This window comes from Centruroides sculpturatus, unplaced genomic scaffold (genome assembly GCF_000671375.1).
Source record: "Centruroides sculpturatus isolate CEXI.00-Female unplaced genomic scaffold, Cexi_2.0 scaffold142, whole genome shotgun sequence".
NCBI classification, from domain to species: Eukaryota; Metazoa; Arthropoda; class Arachnida; order Scorpiones; family Buthidae; genus Centruroides; species Centruroides sculpturatus.
Window position 1 is genome coordinate 489,688 of NW_019384352.1, and position 24,809 is coordinate 514,496.

The window sequence follows — 24,809 nt, forward strand, 5'->3', positions numbered from 1 at the left end:
CTAACATAGAGAAAAACATTTACTTGTGTAGTCTCGTTCAGGTTTGTTTTTCTGCTTTTAAAATTTTAAATTTCGTCACACTTTAAAGCTGTCAACACTAAATTTTGCCGTATTGTTACGTCATATTGTATTGTCACTTTAAATATTATTTTAAATGGCCGGAGAGATTTAAAATTCGTTAAAGATTTTCTACTGCAGTCTGTCTGCATTCTTACGTTTTAGATACGTACTCTGTTTACGCTAGGATTTACGTTTAAAACAATGAAAATTAATACAAAATACATTACATTTTGTAATATTTTTCCATTTTTATGGTAAAAATAAAGCATATTTTAATTTATAAAAATTTTTTTTTTCTGAAGTTTCCAAAAGAAGTATTATTTTTGCTCTTATTTATGTTATATTCTTTAAACCAAGTTTAATTTCAGTGTAGAAGCATGTTTTTAAACTCAGGATTGATTGGCACGAGGCACCTTTACATCAGGAATTAAATGGCTTGAGCAAGACTGTGAGCATGTTTCCCCGTAAAGCTGCTTTAATACATCTGGATAAGCAAACCAATGACATAGTCTGTTTCAAATGAAATGGGTTATGTAATTGGTGTGCCTGATAACAGCTGGCAAGCTAGAAACCACCTAATGACAGCATGTTGGTTTGCTTCTAGCTTGCTGGCTGTAAAGCTGCCTACCAGATAATGGGCATTATGTTTAATAATAGTTTTAAGCTGCAAAGCAAGTATAGTCTATTAAACCTTCCATTTCAGATAAATTCCTAAGTAATACGGTCATGTAATTGGCTACATTTGCTCGGCAGCTTCGTATTGTATCATTATTAACATTGGTGATGTGGTGTGGAGTTTATAACCTGGTCAGATTATCCATGAAAGATTCCAAGATTTCACTTCAGAGAGAAAATCTAATTCTGGGAGCCTCCGAAGGAGATTTTCTCTCTGAAGGACTGTTCGGAGTTAAATTTATAGATAAATTTGCAGTGAACTTGGGGCCATATTCTGGTCATTATCTCTGGTCTCTCGTCTCTCACAAGCCGGTTGCTGATTGGCTAATCATTTGGATTAGCCAATCAGCGACCAGCTTACGAGAGACTAGAGACAGTGACCAGAATATGGCCCTTGGTAAATATTAAAGGTTTAAGGACGTTAACATTGTCCAAGCGACATTATAGAAAGTTGGTGTAACTTTATCATCTGCGTGATCCGTAATGTGTGGAGTGTTGATCTCAGGTACTTGAAGCTTTATGGTTCAATCTGTAATTGCTTGCTACATTTATTAAAAATCCTGATTTTCTGGCTGTCTATATTCTCAAATTAATGTAACAGTAGATTGAATTATTTATTATCTTTAAATTATGAGAGTTGTCAAGATACTGGCTATTGTAATTAAAAGTATTCCTATTCAATGTCACAGAGAATTTAACAGTTCACATGTAACTAAATATGTATGGTGGCATTTCAGGATGTGTAGAACGAGCAATTATATATTGTGACATCGTCACAATGCCAGGCTGCAATTTTTAATTAATTTATTTTAAAATATATGCTCTCCACCTCAAATTAGTACTGTAGTCTTGCCTCCGTATATCATACTTTTCCTTTAACAATAGAGTCGTGCTGGTCATCTATTAACTGCTTTCAGGGGAAAAGTTTTGAATTGAAATGACATGACTTCTGGTTTGCATTGAAAGTTCTTATATGGTTAATCGGGGCTTCCTGCACCTAAGGTTTCCATATCTGGTTTCAGATTTTATCTATCTAATGCCATTCTTGAGATTAAGGAAAGACGGACAGACAACAGTGAGAATTTATGCCTACAATTTTTTCAATTGCAGCCCAACTAACAACAAAACTTGCCATTAGGCATTTTTTGATAGTGCAATCAACAACATTTTATTTGTACGAGGCAATCATTTACTGTGTACTGTACAATGTAGGGAATATTGTTTGGTGTGGTCCCCACAAAACCTGAGGTGTCAAAAATGTGATCCTCTGTGGTGCTTCTTATATGCAGTGAGTTACTAGTGTTCAAGATTACCAAATTTGTAACGTGTTCTTGATAAACCATACTTTTTTAAGTGTTCTCATAACCAAAAATCAAACAAATTAATATCCAGAGAACAAGGTGGACAAGTGGTATCTATGTTCTGTTTTCAGTGAAATGTTGCAGAAACTTCCCCAACTTGTGTAGGCATTCCCATCTTGCATGGAAGTGATTAGCTTGAGGCAATGCCACTGTTGAGGTGGGTTATGACAAAAGCATTGAGCATCTCTCAGTATCCTAGCCATTACAAAGTATGTCATGGTCTATTTGGAATAGCTTCCTCAAAGGGTAATAAATGTGGCTATGTGGATTGTGGACTTCGGGTGGTTGAAATGTGCTGGAAAACACAAGGGCTTTCTTTCCATAGTTAATTATGATAGTTATGGGTGTTCACTGTCCATCAAGATGAATTATGCTTTATCACTATTCCACAGGATATTTCATGACTACAATACATCTATTTCTATTTTGGCAAGTAATGTCAATGCAAAGTCAGTCAGGTTTCTCTGTTGTGGTCGATCTTATATGGATAATGTTGCACCAATTTTCTCAGTACCTTCCACATTTGTCATAGGATATGGCCAACTGCCATAACATGTGCACTGTTAGAGCTTGCAAAATTATTCATTGATCATTCAACAATAGTCATAAAATTTGTTGATAGATTTGTTCCCTCAACTGGGTTGAACTCCCAGACATTCAATTTCCTCAAATTAAGCAACTGTTGTCCTAATCTTGCGGCATCAATGCTTCTTAGTGTATATTCTCTTTCATTTTCATAAAAGAGCTTTAAAAGAAATACATGTTTCAGCAAGGTCACCAGCTGTCATAGCTAATGACAGTCAACAGCCAGCCACTTCTATACCTATAACTTTTCTGCAACGCATATACAGAAACTAATTTATTCCTTGCAGTTCCAAAAGTGCCATAGTGGTAATTTGGTGCAATTTGAAAGTCCCAAGAAGTCACCATACCAGATTTGCATTTGGACCACTAAATACCTTTCTGGACGCGTTGAATAGGGGTACTTATATTAAAATCATTTTAGTTAGAAAATGGGCTATCAGCAATCACACATCACTAGGAGAGTCAAATTTATTCAGATACATATCAAATATTTAGATGTCAAGATGAACATGTAAGACAATAGTTAACAAGTTTCTTATATGAGAACATAATTATACATTTATTTAGAAAATGATCTATTATTTACAGTTCGAATATGATTCAAAACTGCAAATTTATTTCTTTGTAACTTATTGAAGAGAGACTAACACGTGGCATGCGCTTGTGATCTTAAGGCTGGTGTACACTCCCAACATGATTCAGATGTTTACATAACGTACTGGAATATATCCTGCAAGTTGTTCCGAGCACATGCGAGAGCATTCGTCTCTCTTGAGAGCAGCGAGAACACGATCTAATGCGCGATTCTAATCTCGTTACTGACTGGTCTGACAATATATTTTAGAGGAAAGAACACAATGTTCATTCTAGTAATTGTGTGACTAAATAGAATATACGTTTTTAAAAAAATTACATAGTGCTTCAGAATTTTTCTATAATTTATTTATTTTCTTATTTCAGAATCAAAATTTATGTGATTTTTGTTTTTTCCTGTTAATTCTATTAAAAATGTCCACCGAAGAAGATACAGAACTTAGAGATTTAGTTATTCAGACTCTTCAAAATAAAGGAGTGATAGGAAAAATCAAAGTAAATTTTTAAAAATTAACAAAAATAATTACCATTTCTGTCGACTGGGATTAATTTTTATACGTGTTCTTTTTTTTTGTGTGTGTGTGATTTTAAGGCCGAACTTCGCGCGAGTGTATTTTTAGCTCTAGAAGAACACGAAGGAGTTGGAGGAGGTCTGTCCATGAAAAACAAAGAATTACAAGACTTTTTGAGTACGGATAAAGGATGGACCATTGCTTCTCTTGTTCGTGAATTCTTACAATTCTTTCATTTGGACTTCACTTTAGCAGTTTTCGATCCTGAAATATCTTCCGTAAGTACCTTAAAATGTTAATTTTTCATTACTTCAAACAGAAATCTTTGAGAGAATCTTTATGTATTTTAGACGAAAGAACTACTTCCTCGCCAGCAATTACATGAACAGCTTAATCTAGACGAAAATCATATTGGTGCCATCCCGCTTTTAGCCGAATTAATACAGGCAGAATTGAGTCCGCCCAAAGAAAGCCTAGAGTCCATTTCCGAAGTAAAACAGTCTCCACCAGAAAAAGAAACTATTGTTGAAGAGAAGAAAGATGAAGCACCGGAAAGCTTACCCGAAGAAAGCATAAATGAAATGCCACTGAAAATAACCAATGAAGACGATGATAACGAAGATTATTCTTTAAAAAGTGATGACCCTTTTTATGATGATATTCTACCAAAAGAGAGAAAATCAAATTTGTTCGAGTAAGTTTATAAATTTAACGTTTACAATAAATGTCCATTCATCTGATTGTTTGTCAACTTAACTTGGAAATGCATAGTTTATCATTACATTGTAATTTACAAGTTAATTTGACATCAAATTATCAGATTTTGTATAAACATATGATATAACTTACACAAGCTGTATTTTTATTTCATAGTTTAAGCAAAGAGTTAGATTTGCCAGTGTCCAAGCCAGATCTTAAATTGCAAAGTGAAATGAGTAAAGTTGATGTCAAAGATTCTAAACCATTCAGCGAAACAAATCCGAAAAGGACATTCAGTACGCTATCGTCTCTTCAAGATCTACCATCGCTTTCAAAAAAATCAGGTAAATATGGCCAACGAATGCCATAAGATTAAAATTAACAAGCTTTAAATTTTGATAACTGTCTTCAGAATTACACACGGAAGAAGAATACGAAGACGATTTCCAGTCTTCTTTGAGGTAAGTAATTAATAAAAAAGTTTTTTTGTATAATACAGAAGTACAAGATGTGATAACATTTTAAAATTATAGTGGTCACAGCGGAAAGTCCGGCCACCATCCCGAAGGGGAGATCAAAATTGACAGTTCTGAACATAGTTTAGAAGAGATTGAAGAGGATCTGTCGGCAGATGACATTTTGAATAGCAGCATCTCTTTTGTAAGCAAACTTTTGGTTTTTTTAAAAAATTATTTAAATATTTCTTATGTCATAACTTATCAAATGTACAGGGGGAAGATGCAACGACAGATCAAACAATTTCTCAAGCGAGTGCAGCAGGAGGTTACGATTACATTGAGAGTATCACATGACATATCTCAATCTGTGTGTATATATTATATATATATGTGAATTTTTGTTTCATCTCTCACACACACACATACACACGGTGGCTTTTTCTAACACTGCTTTCTAAAACACCGAATATAAATCTGTAAAAAAATACTAAGAAATGATCATATCTTGTAAAACTTTTGCCAAAATTTTTAAAAAATCTGATATTTACAAAAATTAAAAATGTTTATTCAATCAATTTACAAGTGTTCCTTCTTCAGTTTGTCTCAGATTTATGCTTATTTTGTATTTATTCCTAGAGTCTGGCTCTTTGTTTTTGATGCACAAACATCTTGAAACAACCTTCCAAAAGATTCGTCTTATGATTCCTATCTTCCAGACATAGACAATTGGGTTTAATGTTGAACTGAGATACAAGATACATGTTGTGTAAATGTATCCCTTTGTAGATTCTTTGTTAGCAATAATCTTATAGAGAAAGTAAGGTGTTTTAGTAAAAACAAAGATAATGTAGAGTAAAAACACCGTCCATAATGTCCTAGTCTTGAATTTAAAATTATATCTCATTCTTAAGCTTGTGTTGATCATCGTTATGTCTTGGCAATTAATACGGCGGACTGTCCGACGCAGAGTACAAATAATAATAAAATAACAACTACTCATAGTTATAAGAGGGATAAAATAACCACATACAGTATATATCGATATTATGCTCCATTGTAAACCATTCAAAGCCGATCCTAGATTGCAGTGCATTTGACGAGAGCGGAAGACATAATTTACAATGTGACCAGTCGACACACAGCACGCAATTGCTGTTATAGTAGAAATCATCAGAACCACAACAGTATTCTGAAAGTTAATCTCGTTTTTTCTCCTGACAATAATCCGATAACGATCTACGCTGATGATACACAAAATAAAGATGCCTTCGATCAGCATCACGGAATAAATAGAGGCATGAACGATGCAGAACAATCTTCCAAATATCCATCTGTTTAACATGACCGTAATTAAATCAAATGGCACACAAAGTAAGCATATTACTGTATCACTAAAAGCTAAAGCCACAAGCAATATATTGATTGCTATCCTCATCATAGGGTTCTTGAGAACGGCATACATCACCAGAACATTTCCAAAGCTTCCGATAACAATTAAAACAAATAAAAATAATATAATAAAACATCTCTCTCCAACAGAAAAATCTGCTTGATAGGAGGTAGAATTCATCTCTATTTCAGCTATTTCTGATAAGTCGTATCCAACACGAAACATAATATTGACTTTACGATAAGATACAGCAAACTGCAACAGGAAAAATTATCAACAACGTATAAATTTTTGAATGTTAGACTCAGATTTAATTGCACTCAAATGCTGAAAAGTGACGCATGTTTATTTGAATCACACGACTGATAAGACATAAGACACTTGTAATGCCATTCATATCATTATCAGTAATTGCCTCAATATACATAGCAACCTTAAGAGCCTTTTATGTAGAGACCGAAGCAATTATCAGTCTGATTCTAACTTTAAATTTTGTCTCATAATTGTAAAAATTATCTATTTCTGGGAATGGCTATAACATTATCTTGCATTAAAATTTAAAAAATATTATCAATTATGATAAAAAATAAATCATAAAAATGCTTTTAATTTTAAATATCCTGATACACCTTTGTTCTTAAATTTATGTACGAGTATAAATATAAGAAAAGACTTTAAAATCTCAAACAGCTGTTCCTCTTTCCAAATTCTGCTTGATGTCAGTGGTATATTTTCCGTAGAATCGTTCCAGTTTCTTATTGAAATTCATGTTGCGCTCGTTAATATAATCAATGTCTGCATCGTCGTTGAATCTGCGCCGGCGACTATACTTCGAACGTTTATCTATCCTATTAAGATTTTTAAAAAATTGTCATTTATATCCCAATGTTTACTATTAATACTATTTACTTCTCTACTTACTGTCTCTCGATATCCTGTACCATATTGTCGATGGCCTCTTTGGAATCCTTGTGCAGACCATGAATAATGGTATCTTTAGTTGGATAAAAGGCCTCTTCACCTCTATTAAAAAATAAACAAGTGAAGGTTAGAATATGTAAAATCGTGTAATGGGACAAAATGTTTTATTGCAAAAAACCTTACAGTTGCTGCTTAGTTTTTTCATATTGCTCCATGTCCGGTTTGAACTGTTTAATAAGTCTATGATACTGCCGAACAGTGCTCGATTCATAATCTAGAAGAAATAATTAATTAAATACGACAGATTTCACCACAGTATTTTTTAAAAAGTGATAATTTACCAGAAAATCCCCTGTCCGGATTCTTCTTCCTCTTTTTTCTTTCCCAAATTTCTGCTTCTTCTGCTCCAACCTCCAACAATTTTAAACGGTCGTAGTCTTCACCAGTAGCGGCAGCATTCTACAAAAAATTTACATAAATATTACTTAATTTTACTGATAATCAAATTTAAGTTCTAGTATATAAACCATGTCGCTCAAAGAATGACTAATACTCAGACAGCAAAATATGTTTTGAAAGAGTTCTTAACCCTTACATACTTGAGTAATAATTAGAAGAGTTTCACTTTTAAGATTTATTTGGAAAACATACAAGTCTTATATGGAGGATGAGAAGAGAATTTACCAGTGCCAAGTGTTCAAGAAATTAATGCTTGGCCACACTGCTCACAACCTTTATTGTGTAGCAGCAACAGTGCTTTAAGCAACAAACCAGCATCTTGAGACGACCGGCTACTATAATTCTTTGGTCTACCACCATAATAATTGACTTGACAGACAGCAACTGCATTAAAATAGGTTTCAAGTTGATTGTTTTCAATGTGGAAATGGGGAACCAAGTACCCATTTTACCTTCAAGATGGTACAAAATAAGGAATCTTCTGAGTATAACATGTACTTCTCTGCTCAAGTACTGATTTATTTCTTTGTTTTATATATTATTGTTTTCACATTGCATTTACTATGTATGAACACATCAAGCATTTTGTTTTATTTGGAAGAAATTCATCTTACCTGACGTTTTTCCTCTTCTTGTAACTTCCAGTCTGCCCACTGTTGTTTAGTTTCCCAATTTTTTGGCAGCTTCTGTCTACGATCCTCCTCCACCACTTCTTGATGATTTAATTTCCGAGCTTCATTCTTCAAAAATGAAGTTAAAAATTAATTACTTATGCAAATATAAACACCAACCAAAACCCGATGCGTAGCAATTAGACCCACAACTGCCGTAAATAATCGGGCTATAATTTGAAAATATTAATTAAGAATTATAATTGAACAGCACCGTAATAACCGACAATGGTTATTTATTAAAGTTATATATACTGGAAGAGGAAATCGGATCGGAGGATCCGGATAGCATAACTGGCAATGCATCCACACGGTAAGCGGGAGTTGTGGGTTTGAGTCCCGCTTCGGGCAGATTCTTTTCTTCCAGTTTAATCTAAATTAATTAATTAAATATTATAATTATTAATTTTAATACAAGATGGCACCTAATGCCTCCCTCTAGTGTCAAATTCATTTGTAATTCTTAATTAATATTTCCAAATTATAGCCCGATTGTTTACAGAAGTTCTGGATGTCTATTAATTACTTGTCATGTGTGTAAAACTTGTGTAGTTTTTCACGAAATTTGAATGTATCATTGTTTCATTCCTACAAATAATGTATTTACCGGCATCTTAAATACTGTATATACAATATTGTGGTAATATGTAAGAAGGTTAACAATATATAACTTAACAGTAAGCAGATAACTTACATCCTTAGCATGTGCAGTTCTCTGCTTTTTCTGAATGTGGTTAAGAATTCCATTAAAACCCCACTACTTTTCATCTTTCCAGCCTATACTGAGGTACCAAAACCATTCTGATGGGTGATTCATTCCAAAACCATTCTGATGGGTGCATGACATGATTCTAACATTAGAATCCATGCTATGCTTATATTTTTCACCCAAAGACAATTGGAAAGCTTAATACTATTAGGTTTCAGTGGAAGTTTTAATCGTGTTCCCCAAAGAAGCAAAGAACTGCATTTTACATTTAGAGAATTATTTAGAATATTCATTCATCAGCTCAGATACTAAATATCTGCAAGCCGGATTTCATATTAAAGTTCAGACTATATTTTAGATAGACTTTAAGTGCAAAGGTGTCCTTGGTCATGATTATATAACCATAACCATATGGAAAAATTATTTAAATCAGTACAAGATGATGGCCTAAATTTGGTCCAAATTTACTTAGCTTTAATGTTTAGCCAAAATATAACCTGAGAAATTCAACCTATAGATATTTGGGGTACGTTCGTAAAGTCAAACGCGTTAGTAACGAGTCAGTCAAATATTAGTAGTCTCGCTCAGTGCGCATGCTCTGCGGTGATGACATTTCAAATGAAACTCTAACAAAGATCATGGAGGAAAGAGTTAGTTTACTTCGTTAAGAAAATGGCATCCGACGATATCGATGTTTCTAAATCTACTCGAGTGTTCAAATTGTAAATTAAAAGGTGAAATGATAGATTGTTTTGAGTGGACAGTTATTTCTAAGAAAAATATTTTGGATAAGGCAGTACTAGTAACATTCATATCTGATTTTAGAAACAGCCATTTAGTTCTAAACTAATCAGTCAAAAAGTCTAACGAAATAGGAATGACGATGACATCATTCTCATTTAACTCATTAGACTTTACGAACGTACTCTTGGTTACCCATACCTCAAATTTTGATTTTTAAATATAAAATATGCTTAAAATTTCAACTAGACAATTGAATTAAGCTTCAAAATAGCCCAAATATTTAGATAAAATACTATTTGCTGTCTTGCAAAAACTGAAGAAAATGGCTTTGAAGACAGTGATTATCAAATTGTGTGGAAACACAAAATGATGTATCTGCTTGGATAAATCATTTTGATATAATAAAATGATTCTATGAACTTTACTTTGCATAATTCTGATCATTAACTCTAAACAGATCATTTTGTGTACTAAAAATTATAATTTTTTGCATTGATCAATGTGTTTTCGAGTGTTTAAAGCCAGGTCCCGTTTGCGGAAAAGTTGCGATGGAAAACAAAGGAAGATTCCGTTTCTGAAAATACGAGCCTTCCAATTTGTAGAAAATGAAAATCCAAACATTGTTTACTATTAGTACTTGCAAAACGACACCATTCTAAGATGGACAGTAGTATAATTGACAAGAATATATGTGCTTGTACTTATTTAACATTATAGAGCACATTTCCTTTTGTTTTGTGCATCATTTTGAAGGTTTAAGAAAGAAAATTTTGGGTTAGACAACTATTTCTTCAAACAAATTCTTAGGAAATAATGGAACTTTAATTAATGAATCACATTTACAACACGGACGATTTTACTTCACGATTGTTTAATATACTTACTCAAACATATTTTGAATAGCAATTCACTTTTAAAATTTAACTGTGAGTGTGACTGTTCCTAGAGCAGGACAAAATAGAAGAATTAGACATAAGTCTATTAAAACCAAAGCAATTTTTGTACTTTATAAAGTGGGCCATTGAGTCAGAAGCGGAATTTCAGAATCAGTTCTTGTACTTAAATATAGATTATATGCCTAAAAAGTAGCCCGATAATTCATGCGACACTGAAGAAACATCTCCGCACATGATGAAAACAGTTTAAGGGTTTGAACTGTACGCAAGCTGTTTAACAGAGAATTATTGTTTTTCTTGCTGAAATTATAAAATGGAAATTAATAGTAATTATCATTAGTTCTTTGTGATTACGATAGGTCTTGATTTAACGATCATTTCTTCAAGTCAAAAATCATCCATCTACTGAGCCAGAGCATTCAAAGGAGCAGAAACAGTTGCTCCTGACACTGTTACTGTATTGTATCGGCTGATTTATAATTCAATTAAATTACTAGTTACATATGTAGTAATTAGAAATATATTTGTAAATCATGAAAGGTAAATTCACCATGCGTGATACTTTCATGGAACAATTAATTGCACAATGTGAGGAATGCCTGCATTAATAGTGGTAACTTGTTGTTATATCAAAGTATTGGTAATAGGTTTGATTTCAGATGTATAATATGGAAGTTTGGCATACTGTACGTTATCAACTACTATCAACATTCCGTACATTATACAGTGGGTGATTGGTTAGCGAACATAATCTGCTCCAAGACTTTGTTCGTTATCCAAATTGTTCGCTAACCGATTATTGATTTACCATAGGTTTTTATGGGAATTTGATTAATTCGTTCCGAAGACTCCAAAAAATAAAAAATATATACTTTTTTATTTTTTGGATATTTTATTTTTACAATTTTTATTTATTACGTTTATACGTAATAGTAAAAATACATATATATGCAGTCTTGCATTTTTATTAGTCATGTTTTTTCTGTTTGTGGGGATTAAAGAATCTATCCAATGTCAATTGCTTTTCTCTCTTCTTCAAGATTTTTCAGAAGTAATTAATAGCATTGTAATTGTAGATATCCCTAAGCCTATTAACCTCAACCTGGTTTGGATGCCATTCTAAGACCGTTGTTCTGGCATCATCCCACTTCTTCAAAAATTGTTTAATAGCAAATATCAACATTAAATCTCTTTTTCAGAAGAAAACATATCTCGTCGAGTTTCTTGTTCTCCATTCAAGAGTTCTTGGCGTTCTTCCGTCGTCAGATCCATTTCAGGTTCCATTATGAGCTCTTCAATGTTCTTTATTTCTCAGATGTGATTTTTTGTTACTCCTTAAGCTGCTTGAGTCTTCTTGATAATACAGTATCTTACTTAGATAAGATTGAACTGCGGCCTACTGTCGACCTGATCAAGCCATACTACCCAGCAACATCAGACATCTGCCCACTCTCTACCTTTGCTATTATACTCTCACCTTTTGAAAATAAAAACCTACGCAAAACTTAATGAGTGCCCGCTCAACAGTCTCACAAATACTATAAAAGAATTGTTTCTGCCAGAAAAATAAAAGGCTGGAATTACAAGAGAGAGTTTCAAAGTTTGAAGGAATGCTATCTGAACAGTATATACTGGGTTGAGTGTAAATGTCAACATTTCCTGCACTCCAAAAAGTTTTGAATTGTTGTCTGAAAACAAGGGAAGACCAATCAGTATTCATTATTTTACATTGCTTCTTCTTGTATTTGTTCTGTGAGGTGTTCGTTATCCGATCATGTATCTGTTGTCCGAACATAAAAATCTTTTGCGAAAGTGCTCATTATCCGATTTGTTCATTAACCGATTACCCACTGTATATATAAAGGTATTTACCACTTCACGACAGAGTGCACATACAATAAAGTCCTGTAAGATTATAATGAAATGAAATTTGTAGTCACCACTACCTCTTCTATGTTTACATATGTTTAGATACATAAATGCTACGTATTGTCTATGTGAATACTAGACAGTACAATATGTGGTTTGTCTAAACATACTAAGATGTACGCCATATGATACATTTTTCGAAACATATCTCTGTTGTTAAGCGGCACATATCTGTACATAAAATGAATTAGTATGAATAAATAAAAACAATCATTTGATAAAAGCAATACTTTTTTTTTTATTAAAAATATGTTATTTTCTTACATATATTTTACTTTCTCTTTCTAAAAGCTGTATTTCAATATCGTGCATGATTTCAAACTGTTCAATTTCATTGAATTTCCTCAACCTGCATTCCAAGTAAGCGCAGAAATGACCAACTCTGTCTAATTTCTTGCTATTATCTCTGATATAACTGCTAAATTCATTGGATGTTTCTTTACATAAAGAAAATGTCTCTTTGATTAAGATCTTATCTTCATCACATTTTTGCTTTTTCCCCAATTTTTGTTTTCTGATGCTGTTCCCAGAATCTGGAATAGTATTACTGGAATATAAATTAGATAAATTTGTAAGTATCCGTTACAAAGAAAAAATCTGATATTAGTTTTAAATATATTTTTGTACAAAAACTAGCAAAAAAATTATTTTAGTACAGCTGTCCCTTGATAATCCGACAGGTATGGGACCAAAGGAGTGTTGGATTACTGAAAATGATTACATATTTGGCATTGTTTTGCTAGCAGTAGCCTACAATATTCCCTACTCCAACTGTTCGAACAGAACTGCTCACGGAAAATACAGGAAATGTGTGTCATCGTGTAAGAATTGGGTGGGAAGATTCATGTCGCGACATGCTTCTGTGCAAGCAGACACGTAACGGGGACGGGTACATTGACGGGAGGTGCGTCGGACTATCAAGGGACAGCTGTAATTATAAAGTAAATTGTATGAAATCATTTTGAAGTGAAATTTCTTTGACAGAACAAATGGTTTTTTAGTGTGGCAATGTCTGTGAAAGAGGGAAACTTCAGAGATGGAAGTTATGTCATGCACAATTTGGTGTGTGCCAAGAACTTGTATCATATGGTAAATTAAAATGGCAAAAATTACAAGTCCAATTTTATTTTAAAACAACAAAACAATTACTCTGCTTCTGCACATATGGACATATTTTAAAACATTGTTTAGAACGAAGAACAAGCATGAATGACATTTGTACTGATGTAATAATGGTAAAGAATTCCAATAAACAAATTTTCAACATTAACTATGGCTGAAGCAGCTGCAGTCCCATTTATGGAAAGGAACTAAAGAAAACAAATTTTCTGTTTCAAAAGAGTAGAAACAGTCCATAAAATTGAGTTAAGAAATGCTCAATTTTTCTGTTGTCACACACAGAAATAGAAAACAAAAATGTCAGTAGATCAACATGGTAGAAACATCAAAATGAAGCAAACTGTCTGCTTACAATGAAACATAAATATACGGCAAGCTGAGTAGCCGAGGCGATCAAGGCATCAGCCCACAGCTCTAGAGATGTATCCAGATTCAAATCCAGAGAACTCAAGAATTTTTCACAGTCTGTCCTAGATATGTTGGGCCTGATCCTAACCATCTGAGTTCCACACAGATGGTTAGGATCAGGCCCAACATATCCTGGAAGAAAGCCCTCTAAGTGCCCACAGACAACATACATGGCACCGTATTATAAAATTTTTAAATATCCATTGATATTTAACTTTTAAAAAGTGTAAAAAAAAGTTATTGAGTAGGGAATAGTATATAACATAAAATCGACTGACTGGTCAATCATCACGTTCCAACATCATTCCAATAGCATCATATGACACATTATTTAAATTTCTCTCTCATGTAACAGGAAGACTTTACATTTTAGGAAAATGAAATTAATGCATTAACAGAATTTTTTTGTTCTCTGTTGCAATTTTTCCACAAATAGGTATTAAATTTAAGACAAACATAGAAAGAACTTGAGACAATATGTAAACCACTCAAAAAGACACCTGTAAGTCAATATTTTACTTTCCCAGCTTTGTTATATATAACAGGGAAAAAGTATGGCAATTGGTCAAAAATGAACCCCAAGATTTTTTACATTTTTGTACTCGGGTCCTTGAAATGTTGAGAAATGAAAAAAAACTTGGGAGATTTTTTTCTATTATGGATGTTAGTGTGTGTGGAGGAAGGCATGATTTTCTTCACCCTCTTTGAAGCTTAATATGGGACTTTATATCTTGTGTCTTTTGTCGAAAATTTCTGAAATTTTGCAGGGAGGTTTGTTTATTAGGGGACTGATGCTATTAACACATTAACTGTTATCCGATGCACTGGCAGTAGTACTGATTAGGGCCATAAATATGCACCGGCGGTCGGAGCCAACTTTATAGACGTGCACAAGAGGGCACCACTAGGATGTAAAACAAATCTTACGAAGCCAGGATAATTTAACCTTGAGTGAAACTACATTGGCTATAGTAACATCGGACGGTCTGATGACTCTGTACAGCCCTAATTAGTACAACCGCCGGTGCATTGCATAGTGGTTAACGTGTTAAATTTTGATGGTTAAAGGTCGAGGGGGTGGGGAGATAATGGGGGTAGTATGTATCTCCAGTATGGTCGGACTTAATGATGATTTTACTCATTATCAGCATTTACAATATTTTATAAAACTCATCCTTGATTTCAAAATAAATTGATGTTTTATAATAATTAAAAATATGAAAAGTTTTTAATAAAACATAACAGATGATACCACATCCAGTTTTAAATGTTCTCAGGAAAGTTAAGCAACTCATTGCTGATTTTTGGTAAGAAAATGCAAAAAAGTTTCACTTAAACTGCACAAAAACTCCCTTGAGAGATAAGAGTACTTGGCATGTGCACACATTTTTTAAAATTGTCTTTTAAACATGAAACATTTCAACATTACTCAGAAAGATCTCTTGTTTATATATATATATAAACAAGAGATCTTTCTGATATATATATATATATATATATAATAGAGTACGAAGTAAATTAAATATATAATAATGATTCATTAGACAGGAATTTTAATAAACTGTTTACCTTATATCTTCTTCAATAGCTCCTTCCAGGTATAAGTAACTATTGGGAGTTTCCTTTATATCTGGAAGTATTTCTTCTACCGGTTCATCTGAAATATCTGTATTTTTAGAGATAATTCTGTGAAGAAATAAAATTCCTTTAAGTAATTAAGTATTGATTCAAAAATATATGTTTAACTATGGTGACCGGATTTTGGATCCCCAAAGGACACTCGTCCAACATGCCATTGTGAGTTCCAAAATGCTGAAAAATCTGGCACTCACAATGATGCTAGACATTCTGAACGTCACATCTTACATATTTCAACTGCAATCAAGCCGAATCAATCAAATTGATCTTGTATGATCAACTGGATACTAATTCTACATTCATTCAGTATGATTGAATCAATAACTCTAATTTCAATGAAACAATCAATCAGACTGATTCAGGTGAACAATCTAAATACCTGCCTTAATATAAACCTCATGTAAACGATCCCAAAAATCATGGTTATTGTAACTCGTATCATCAAACGGCCTCCAGTTTTCGGACCATAACAAAGAACAAAACATTGAGTCACCCCGACCGATCCCTCCAGGGAGGAAAGGTGCCGAAACAGAGAATCCGATCACCATGGTTAATCAAAACTTGCAAAACAAAAAAAATATATATAATTACTTGTCATCCGGAAGAGGATTTTTTCCTAAAATACTATCCATGATGAGAAACAGTTCCCAACCGGACGTGTATTTATCGATAGATCCGGTGCCGTCCAAAATACTTTCGTTTATCTTACGACTCTCTCTCCTGTAGCGGTCTCGTTGCACCCGCCACTTCTTCACGGCCTCGTCCTCTGTTTAAACGAACACTCGTGTTTATGACAATGCCGAGACGAGAACGCTAAAGCTACTTCGACACCGACTCACCGGTCATTCCGAATTTCGCTCCCACTGCGGTCCATATCGTTCTCTTCATCGTTGCGTCTTTATAGTCTCTGTGCGACTTATCGTACAAATGCGGATATTTCCTTACTTCTTCTATGAAGGATTCTATAAAATCGCGTTTCCTTTTTCTTCTTCCTTCCATCTTCCTTCAAACTTCGCGCTATTGCTACAACGATTCAGAATATACAGTAAAGCATCGATTATCCAACTCAATTGGAAACTCAGGTTGGTCGGATAACTGAAAAAATCGGATAACCGAAAAGAATGAAAAAAAAAAATACATTATTAGTATAGTATATTAGAATATTACTATATCCCATGTAATTAGTTTATTAGTATATTGCTATTAACCAACTTTGCGTTGAATTTTCATTGATGTTTAGCCTAATGAATTTTTCTTAAAAATAATAATTGTCGCTATTGTATTGTTAAAAATTATTTTTAAATTATTTTATTGCTCACGAAACAAACAACCACTCATAATTAGAAAACTAAATCTCATTTAAATACTGACCTCCCTTCAATGGTCGAGCCGTTGTTGCCAGCTAAAACACGCAAAAATTTAACAAAAATAATATTAAAGTAGCCAAGACATAGCCAAATATTGTAATGCCACATCACTAGCGGACATTTGAAATTTTGCTAACTAGAACGGTCGGTTAACCGATGTGACCGTTAATTGGGGGTTGGATAATCGATGCTCTACTGTAAATACATAATAATTTTAGCTATTTCACTTAAATAATGCAATTAAATACAGTAAAAACTCAAGTAATGTACTTTCTTTCCCATTTAACAATTTTTTTTTTACAGATTCCTTTAAATCTTCATAAATCTCAATGTTAGTTTTTACATTAGTGTATTAATGTATACATTAACATTATACACCAGGGAGAGATGCAGTCTTGTTTTAATATTTTCAAAAAAATAAATCAGACAATGTATTGTGAAATGGGTTATCCTTTTATAATTGCAAATAAGTAAATCTGCAAGTTTGGAATCAGTGTATAAAAAGGATTGATATCTATAATACATAAAATATATAGAAACTGATATACAATATATTGTATATCAATTATCTATAACACGTCTATATTGTATATCAGTTATCTATAATAATGTCTATATGTATGATATACAATATATTGTATATCATACATATAGATCTGTACTATACATATATAAATTTAAGTCTGGGATACACTATCAAAGATATATAGAAATCAAACATACACATTTATATTTTACAATTGTTAGTAAAAAGCAAATGTTTTGAATTTTTAAAGAAATTTTCCCTCAAAGAATTTCTTCTCGATATGAATTCATGTTCTTAACTTTCTAAAGTATGCAAACTTGTCATTATTATTTGCAAAATACAATCAAAACAATCAAGAAAAGAATTTGAAAAGTGCTGCTTCATGTATATTATTATTACACTTAAGAATTTTAAAAAAATTTTAAATGATGTTTGAATTTTATTAAAGAAATATTTTTTTTTTACAAATAAATTCTATAGAACTGTAAAAATTAGAGGAAGTGTGAGGCACTCATTTAAAATATAATGTGAAATTACATTTTAAACATTAAATGAACAGAAGTATGAGATAGTCAATCATTTCCAGTGAAATATAATGACAGACAATATGATCACAATTTTTATTTTTGTGTTTAATTTATTGACATTTTTTTTTTTTTGAATGCAGAAGATTAACTATGAACTAACAATTAAACATGTACAATTATGTATGTATAACATCAATATAATTCTTTATATTGCTGGTATATTTGAATCAAATTATGTATATAAGCATCAGTTCCCAAATAAAAATTTTTCACCAATGTTTAAAAACTTTGTTAGAATCCATCTTTATGAATTAATATTTAATTATTTTTTTTTATTACAGTGAAAACTGCTTAGGCGACCACCTGCATTAGACNGGTTCAAATCTCTGAGATGACTGGAAAGAAAACAAAAAATTAATTGGACTGATAAAATAAATAACAGTCTAAATAGAATGTATTCTTACCATTCCACATTCTTCACACATGACTGTACTTAGTAGCTGGCCACCAAATATAACGTCGACAAACGTATGACAAGACACTGGGCTTAATGCTATGATGTGAAGAACAATGTTAGAAACTAAAATATTTCTCTAATTAAACATTTGCTTGAAATCTGTTCTCATTAACATTTAGTCAACTTGAATGTGCAAGTAATAAGATTTTTTAAAAATTACCTTTTATTTTTGCTTTAGTTTCGTCATCGGCATTTTTAATTTTTCCACGTGTTTTAAAAAAGTAATTTAGTATTCCATTTCTTTGCCTCTGGAATTAAATATAAAGTTTAAAAACATTTATTATAAATATATAAAACTACATATATGACAAATATATGTATGTGTGCACACATATAACTTATCAATATATTAGTGGCAATTTTTGGTTTACAGTTATGGTTATTCTTAAGTAGTTTTATTTACTCGGTAATATTTTACTATGAATATAAATTGCATGCAAAGTAATATCCTTAAGAACTTAAAGTATTTAAAATATAAATTTCACTATTTATGGACAACTAATAATAATAAATTCCAAACAATCTTTTCATTATTATTAGAATGAAAAATGTATTATTATTTTGAAATTTATAATTATTAACAACACACAATACATTAATTGTAGACAATTTGAAACTAGTAGGCAAACTTTTTGAAAACCAACCAACAAAACTTTAATTTTAACAACAGAAATCAACCAAAAAAGTTTTTGAAAATATTTCTTTGTTTAGACAACTATTTTAGTTAACAGTTTTTGAAAAATTTTACTAAAAAATCAAAGAGGAAATCAGAGCTAAAGAATATTATCTGATTAGATAACACTTATTTTTGGAAAGGCATCAATTTAAATAAAGAAATGAATCGATGAATGACAGCTAATTTGAAAGTTGGATTAAAAAAAAGTCTTAAAATGCCAAGAGTAGAGACTTCTTTAATAATTATAAAATAAAAATCTTATAAATTACTTCTTTCATAAGATCTACAAGCAAGCTAAAATGAAGAATTCTGCTTAATGAAAAAGGAAAAAGATATGGACTGACTATCAATAGCGTAAAAACTAAGACAATGATATTTGATGATAACAACATGAGAAGAAACATCCTAGTAGATGGGAAAGAAATTGAAAATGTAGAGCTTTACATATTTAGGAAGCAAACTAACCTATAATCTGGATTGCAAAAAAGAAATAGCGATTAGAATAGCCAAGGCAAAACAGTAAAGTAATTAGTTTGTAAAATTAAAAGTATTGAACACCTGCATCTTCTCCTGCACGCTGTATGCCCGTGAGCCTTGAGTAATAACAAAAGATATGGAAAAAAATATTAGCATTTGAAAGACACTGTTACAAAAAGATCTTACAAATAGGATGGATGCAGAAAGTCACAAAGAACTTTATAACAGGATATATAAGAAAAAGAATCTCTTACAAAAAATTATACAATGAAATGTCAACTGTTTGAACACATTACAAGAATGATGTGTCCAAACAGAAAAATTAAGACTTTAGTCTATGGTATTATGGATGGTTCCAACAAAAGAGGAAGACCATATAGAGAATGGATTGGCGAAGAAGTGGTGTGGAGCGAGTGTACTGCACAGGAATTGAGAAAATCAGCAATGGATAGAGAGAAACGGAAGAAAATAGTGGAAAAGGCATCAGACACCAACAGGCAATGAGCCCAGGGTTGATGATGATATGTTCCATTTAAGTTAAAAACATTTTCCATACGGTGTTACCACCCTTCTAAGCCTTTCTGGTAGATATCAATGCTCTCTGATTCTACCACTGCACTAAAAATTGTTTCACTTGATCTGAACAAAACCTTTAATGTCTTTTTTTTAAATTTGAGAATAAAGAAAAAAGTCTGATGGGGCTAGATGCAAACATCTGATAAAATAAGTTTCAGCAGTGTGTATAGTTTCTTCTATTTTTTAAATATTAATGTCATCCTGGCCAATGTGTTAATTAAGTCTCAGCAAGTTTGCACTCACATCTATTAATTGTAAATACAGCATTCTGTTTATGAATAACTACCACTTTCAGGAAACGTTTTGAATACCATTTAGCCTGTATATACATATATATAAAAATCACGTAAGGAGCATTCAATTAATAAGCCAAACGCCAGAAAACTATTATATGCTCTAAAACCAACTAACAATCAATTATAGTCATCATAACCCACATTATTATATCATTCTACTCAAAGTAAATTTTACTTTCAAAAATATAATATTTATAAGTTTATTATTAAGTTCTTATTTAAATAATTTATAACAATTTTGTCATAAATACATTAAAGGAAAGATTTGCTTAGTCTATCAATTGCATAAAAATAATTTTATTTTTCTTCGATAACTTACTCTAATTTCCTCATTTTTCATAGCATCAAACAGATGACACAGCAACTCGTGGCTGTCCTGCTGCTGATAGCCTTTAAACTGAGGAGCTCTTTGTTAAAAAAAATTCATTTATAATAAGGTCAATTAAACAGAATTAATAAATTATATATATATATTAATTTAATACTTGCTTTTTACACATTTGTCCAAATAACTGACTTGGATTGATAACACCATCTTGACTATTGCAAACCTTTTGCAAAAATGACATAAATGCTTGAGTCAATTCTCCGCATTCTTGTAAAGTGATATCAAGTTTTTCCTGCAAAGTTAGTTACTTAGTAATTTTATCACTTTTTAAAAAATAAACATCAATAGTGATTAATTGTTTTTTATTATTATTATGTGAGAACTTACAGTAGAATTTGTCTGAGATGTTGAAGGAATGGTTATGCTCCAAACATAGCCGTTTTTACAGTGTTCTTCTAACCATTCATAAAGCCATGGAGTTTGAATAAGATTCTGCAAATTTATCATTATTTCTAATTTAAATTAAAACTGTTAAATCCAAATTTTATTTAAAAAAAAAAAAATAATAATAATAATAAACATACTTGAAGTACAGCATTGAAAAAGCATGTATTTCCTAAATTGCTCAATCCCTGAAAAGAAATTATGAAGTAATTTTTTAATACTAAGATATTAGAATTGTTTTAAAAGATATTTTAAACTAATTACATAACATATTCTAACAATATTTGTAAAATAACATCATTTAATGCAACAGGATGTGCTTGTATTAGGATGTGCTTGTAACATTAGGAGAATTAATTAAGTAACTTAAATATGATTATGATGCTTAAAAATGCTATTTTTATTGACACATTAATATAAGAAAAAAATGTATAGCTCAATAAATATAATTACTCCTCATTATTATTGTTATTATTAACTTATGTGCTTTGAAATGTACTAATTCTGATAACATTACTCAAGATTACGACAGACAGACGCTACTATGTATCATTTCTTCAAATAAATCATATTTCAATTACAGAGAAAAAGAAATACAACTTCTGTTTATGTTATTTAGGTAAACGATCTTTGCACTTTATGCTTAAGAATTTATTTTATTTAGAACTATACCAATTTTCCTCCCCCTCCTTTCTCCCAGAAAAAAAGACACTTATTTCAGGAAGTATCCAATTTTTGATTTTCATAAAATGATTAATTTATGTTAATCAAATCATAACCACTAATATAATTTTTGAATAACTTTATTCTGATCTCCAGAAAAGAGCATTTAATTGAGCACCTAGAACAGAGTTTAAAAACTAATAAAAGAATTTAAACACATTTACCAATTAAGATATCACCAAAAACATCTCAACTCAACATAGTAATATGTTAAAAACATAAGCATCAACTAATTAAAAAAAAAAAAAAAAACAGGAACAAGTATTAAATAATATATAAACTTACTTTCACTTTCTCAATGGTCTTCTTTTTTTCTACAGGTATCCTCTTTTTTGAATCAACTATCTTCTTTTCAGTTACTTTATTTTCCTTCTCTTCTTTCTGATCAGTATCATTCTGCTTTACTTTTAATATTTCTTGTTGCGGTTGAATGATAACAGCTAAAATATAACAATTGAAGTTTAAAGTGTCAACTGCATGTAAATTAATTTAGAATAATGTGATACATTACAGTAGAGCGTCGTTTATCAGAATCAATTGGGGACTGGGGTTGTTCGGTAAATCGATAATTCGGATAACCGATTATGTACGAAAAAATACATTAACCTATCCCATGTTGAAATTTTTCTCCGTTGCGTGTCGCTTCGCGTTGAATTTTCGTCGANTAACGTTAAATACTTAATAATTACCCTTCTCATGTGAAGTTCTTTAAATTTCTTCAGAGCTTCCTGTCGTTTGTTTTTCGCTTCGACGTCCGCCATTTTCTCGTAATGTTCGGTAAAGTGTTGCCAGTTCAAAATATTAAAATAATTTAATATGTTTAATACAGAACGGACATAATTTAATACTAGTAACAACAACAACAACAAAAAAGAAATAAAATTAGTTTAATAATAACATTACTGAATAACGAAAAATAAATATTTTGAAAACTTTAATAAGATTTCGTATAACTCGATTAGTGATACGGTGGCGCCACCTCCAATTTCAGTATGCGAGAGCGGTATACAGTAGTTTATTTATGAATTTTTTTAACTTAAAATTTTTTCCGCCCTTTGGGCACTAAGATCTTTGTCGGCAAGCCCATTATAGGTTCGGCCAGGTCCATAATGGGGCGGCCGGGCGGTGAGGAACGGGGCCCGACATATCAGGACGGACCGCCCCCGAAAAATTCAGATCGCCACACGCCCGCATCATAAAATCTGAATTTTCCGGGCCCAACGTATCGGGCATATCTTCTTATATAAAATTATTACTTTTTGTTTTTTCCAGAATAAAAGCCAACCAATCACCGAGTGGATAAAACCACTGAACACTGGTAATTGGCCGCGGGTTCGTGCCTCTCCAATGGGTCGGCCATCCGTCGCGTTGCCATACACGAATAAAATCAGACTGAATTTTTCAAGAGGTGCCCCGTTCTTCATTACCATTGTCCCATTGTAAGCATGGCCGACCCCACGATGAGTATTCTCAAAAGGCCTTCTTAGTGGTCAAAGGGCAGAAAGCTAAAAAATTGAATGATATTCGAACTTACAAGAGCCACATTTAGTTTACTTGATCCAGTTAGGAATTTCGACTTATACGAGAATTTCATATTTTAATCATAATGAAATAGTAATTTGTGTAGTTTTACTACAGTTTAATATTGATTTAACTTAATACGGATGATATGATAACACTATAGAGCTGTTTGCAACTTATTCAACTCCAAATTCTCGTGGGGCCTGTCAATTCTGACATCAAAATGGCGTCATTTTGTTTGTTTACGCATGCATGAAAGTACCGCTTCCCTTGTGTGTACCACAATATGGGTGGTTGTGCATATTGCGATACACACAAGAGAAACAATACAAATGGTTTCGTATGAAAAGAACAATGCCATTGTTTCACTTACTTAGCTGCTTGTCACTTAGAAGCATTCAATTTTTATTGTTATTTTATGAACATAGCACCAGCGGTGCCCACTATTATAAAAATGGACATCAAACGTACTGTACACACACTATACACATGTCTTGATTAACACAGACATGGCAGACTGGAAGGTAACCTAAGAATTTTTCACAAGCAATCAATCCCGGATAGGCCCTGTCTCTCGTCACTTAAATTGTGGGCTTGATCAAACCCGTGACGGGTACGAATAAAATGCTCTCTTAATACCCACAAACTCCGATTTTCTTAAAAAACATTTGAGATACGCCCGATATGATTCACACTAGGTCTATCCATACAAACACTACCAAAATCTGTGAAGGCCCATGTCGTGACCATCCCGTTAGTGACTTTAGACAAAAAAGATGTTTGATGAGCTTGTAATCAAATTTAAAATTGATATATACTGCTCCTCCTCTCAAGATTTTGAACACAAACCGTAGATTATATACACGAAAGTAAGGATAATTTTATTATTTAAGAGAGAACTTCCTTTTGAGGTTCCCAGAATATTTAAGGGACCTTAGAAGGGTAAGGGCCTGAGACTCAACTTCTAACAGGCACCAGTTATACCTTGAAATTATCTTACAGG

General features: G+C 32.1%; 3 protein-coding genes across 5 annotated transcripts; 1 reads left to right on the forward strand and 2 right to left on the reverse strand.

Moving 5' to 3' along the window:
* Window positions 1-5,519, forward strand: LOC111638367 (FGFR1 oncogene partner-like). 2 transcript variants are annotated; one of them, XM_023384077.1, is made up of 9 exons: window positions 80-314; window positions 429-508; window positions 3,642-3,770; window positions 3,868-4,065; window positions 4,138-4,481; window positions 4,661-4,830; window positions 4,899-4,947; window positions 5,020-5,146; window positions 5,218-5,519. In XM_023384077.1, the coding sequence occupies exons 3-9, from the start codon at window positions 3,690-3,692 to the stop codon at window positions 5,296-5,298; spliced, it is 1,050 nt and encodes a 349-aa protein (XP_023239845.1). In that variant the 5' UTR covers window positions 80-314; window positions 429-508; window positions 3,642-3,689; the 3' UTR covers window positions 5,299-5,519. The 2 variants fall into 2 exon arrangements, with proteins under 2 accessions (XP_023239839.1, XP_023239845.1); XM_023384071.1 differs by lacking the exons at window positions 80-314; window positions 429-508 and adding an exon at window positions 1-41.
* LOC111638384 (probable G-protein coupled receptor 45) lies at window positions 5,485-6,783 on the reverse strand. Its single transcript, XM_023384086.1, has one exon. It carries the CDS (start codon window positions 6,557-6,559, stop codon window positions 5,516-5,518), a length of 1,044 nt encoding a protein of 347 aa, XP_023239854.1. The 5' UTR covers window positions 6,560-6,783; the 3' UTR covers window positions 5,485-5,515.
* A 138-nt stretch (window positions 6,784-6,921) lies between these two features.
* On the reverse strand, window positions 6,922-23,129 carry LOC111638393 (pre-mRNA-splicing factor SYF2-like). 2 transcript variants are annotated; one of them, XM_023384105.1, is made up of 6 exons: window positions 22,975-23,129; window positions 8,329-8,454; window positions 7,597-7,714; window positions 7,439-7,529; window positions 7,256-7,357; window positions 6,922-7,182 (listed from the first exon to the last, which is right to left on the reverse strand). In XM_023384105.1, the coding sequence occupies exons 1-6, from the start codon at window positions 23,044-23,046 to the stop codon at window positions 7,017-7,019; spliced, it is 675 nt and encodes a 224-aa protein (XP_023239873.1). In that variant the 5' UTR covers window positions 23,047-23,129; the 3' UTR covers window positions 6,922-7,016. The 2 variants fall into 2 exon arrangements, with proteins under 2 accessions (XP_023239873.1, XP_023239866.1); XM_023384098.1 differs by lacking the exons at window positions 6,922-7,182; window positions 7,256-7,357; window positions 7,439-7,529; window positions 7,597-7,714; window positions 8,329-8,454 and adding exons at window positions 12,031-13,210; window positions 15,760-15,876; window positions 16,420-16,594; window positions 16,668-16,851 and having other exon boundaries at window positions 22,975-23,057.
* Window positions 23,130-24,809: the final 1,680 nt, after the last annotated feature.

Bases quoted from the DNA above. Each gene is read 5' to 3' on its own strand.
- LOC111638384 (XM_023384086.1), bottom strand. From the start codon at position 6,559: ATGTTTCGTGTTGGATACGACTTATCAGAAATAGCTGAAATAGAGATG.
- LOC111638393 (XM_023384098.1), bottom strand. From the start codon at position 16,827: ATGGAAGGAAGAAGAAAAAGGAAACGCGATTTTATAGAATCCTTCATA. The intron at 15,877-16,419 runs GTAATTATATAT...ATTTCTTCACAG, and splicing joins AATCCTCTTCCGGATGACAA to AATTATCTCTAAAAATACAG. The intron at 13,211-15,759 runs GTAAACAGTTTA...TTTATATTCCAG, and splicing joins GCTATTGAAGAAGATATAAG to TAATACTATTCCAGATTCTG.
- LOC111638367 (XM_023384071.1), top strand. From the start codon at position 3,690: ATGTCCACCGAAGAAGATACAGAACTTAGAGATTTAGTTATTCAGACT. The intron at 3,771-3,867 runs GTAAATTTTTAA...TGTGATTTTAAG, and splicing joins GAGTGATAGGAAAAATCAAA to GCCGAACTTCGCGCGAGTGT. The intron at 4,831-4,898 runs GTAAATATGGCC...AACTGTCTTCAG, and splicing joins ATCGCTTTCAAAAAAATCAG to AATTACACACGGAAGAAGAA.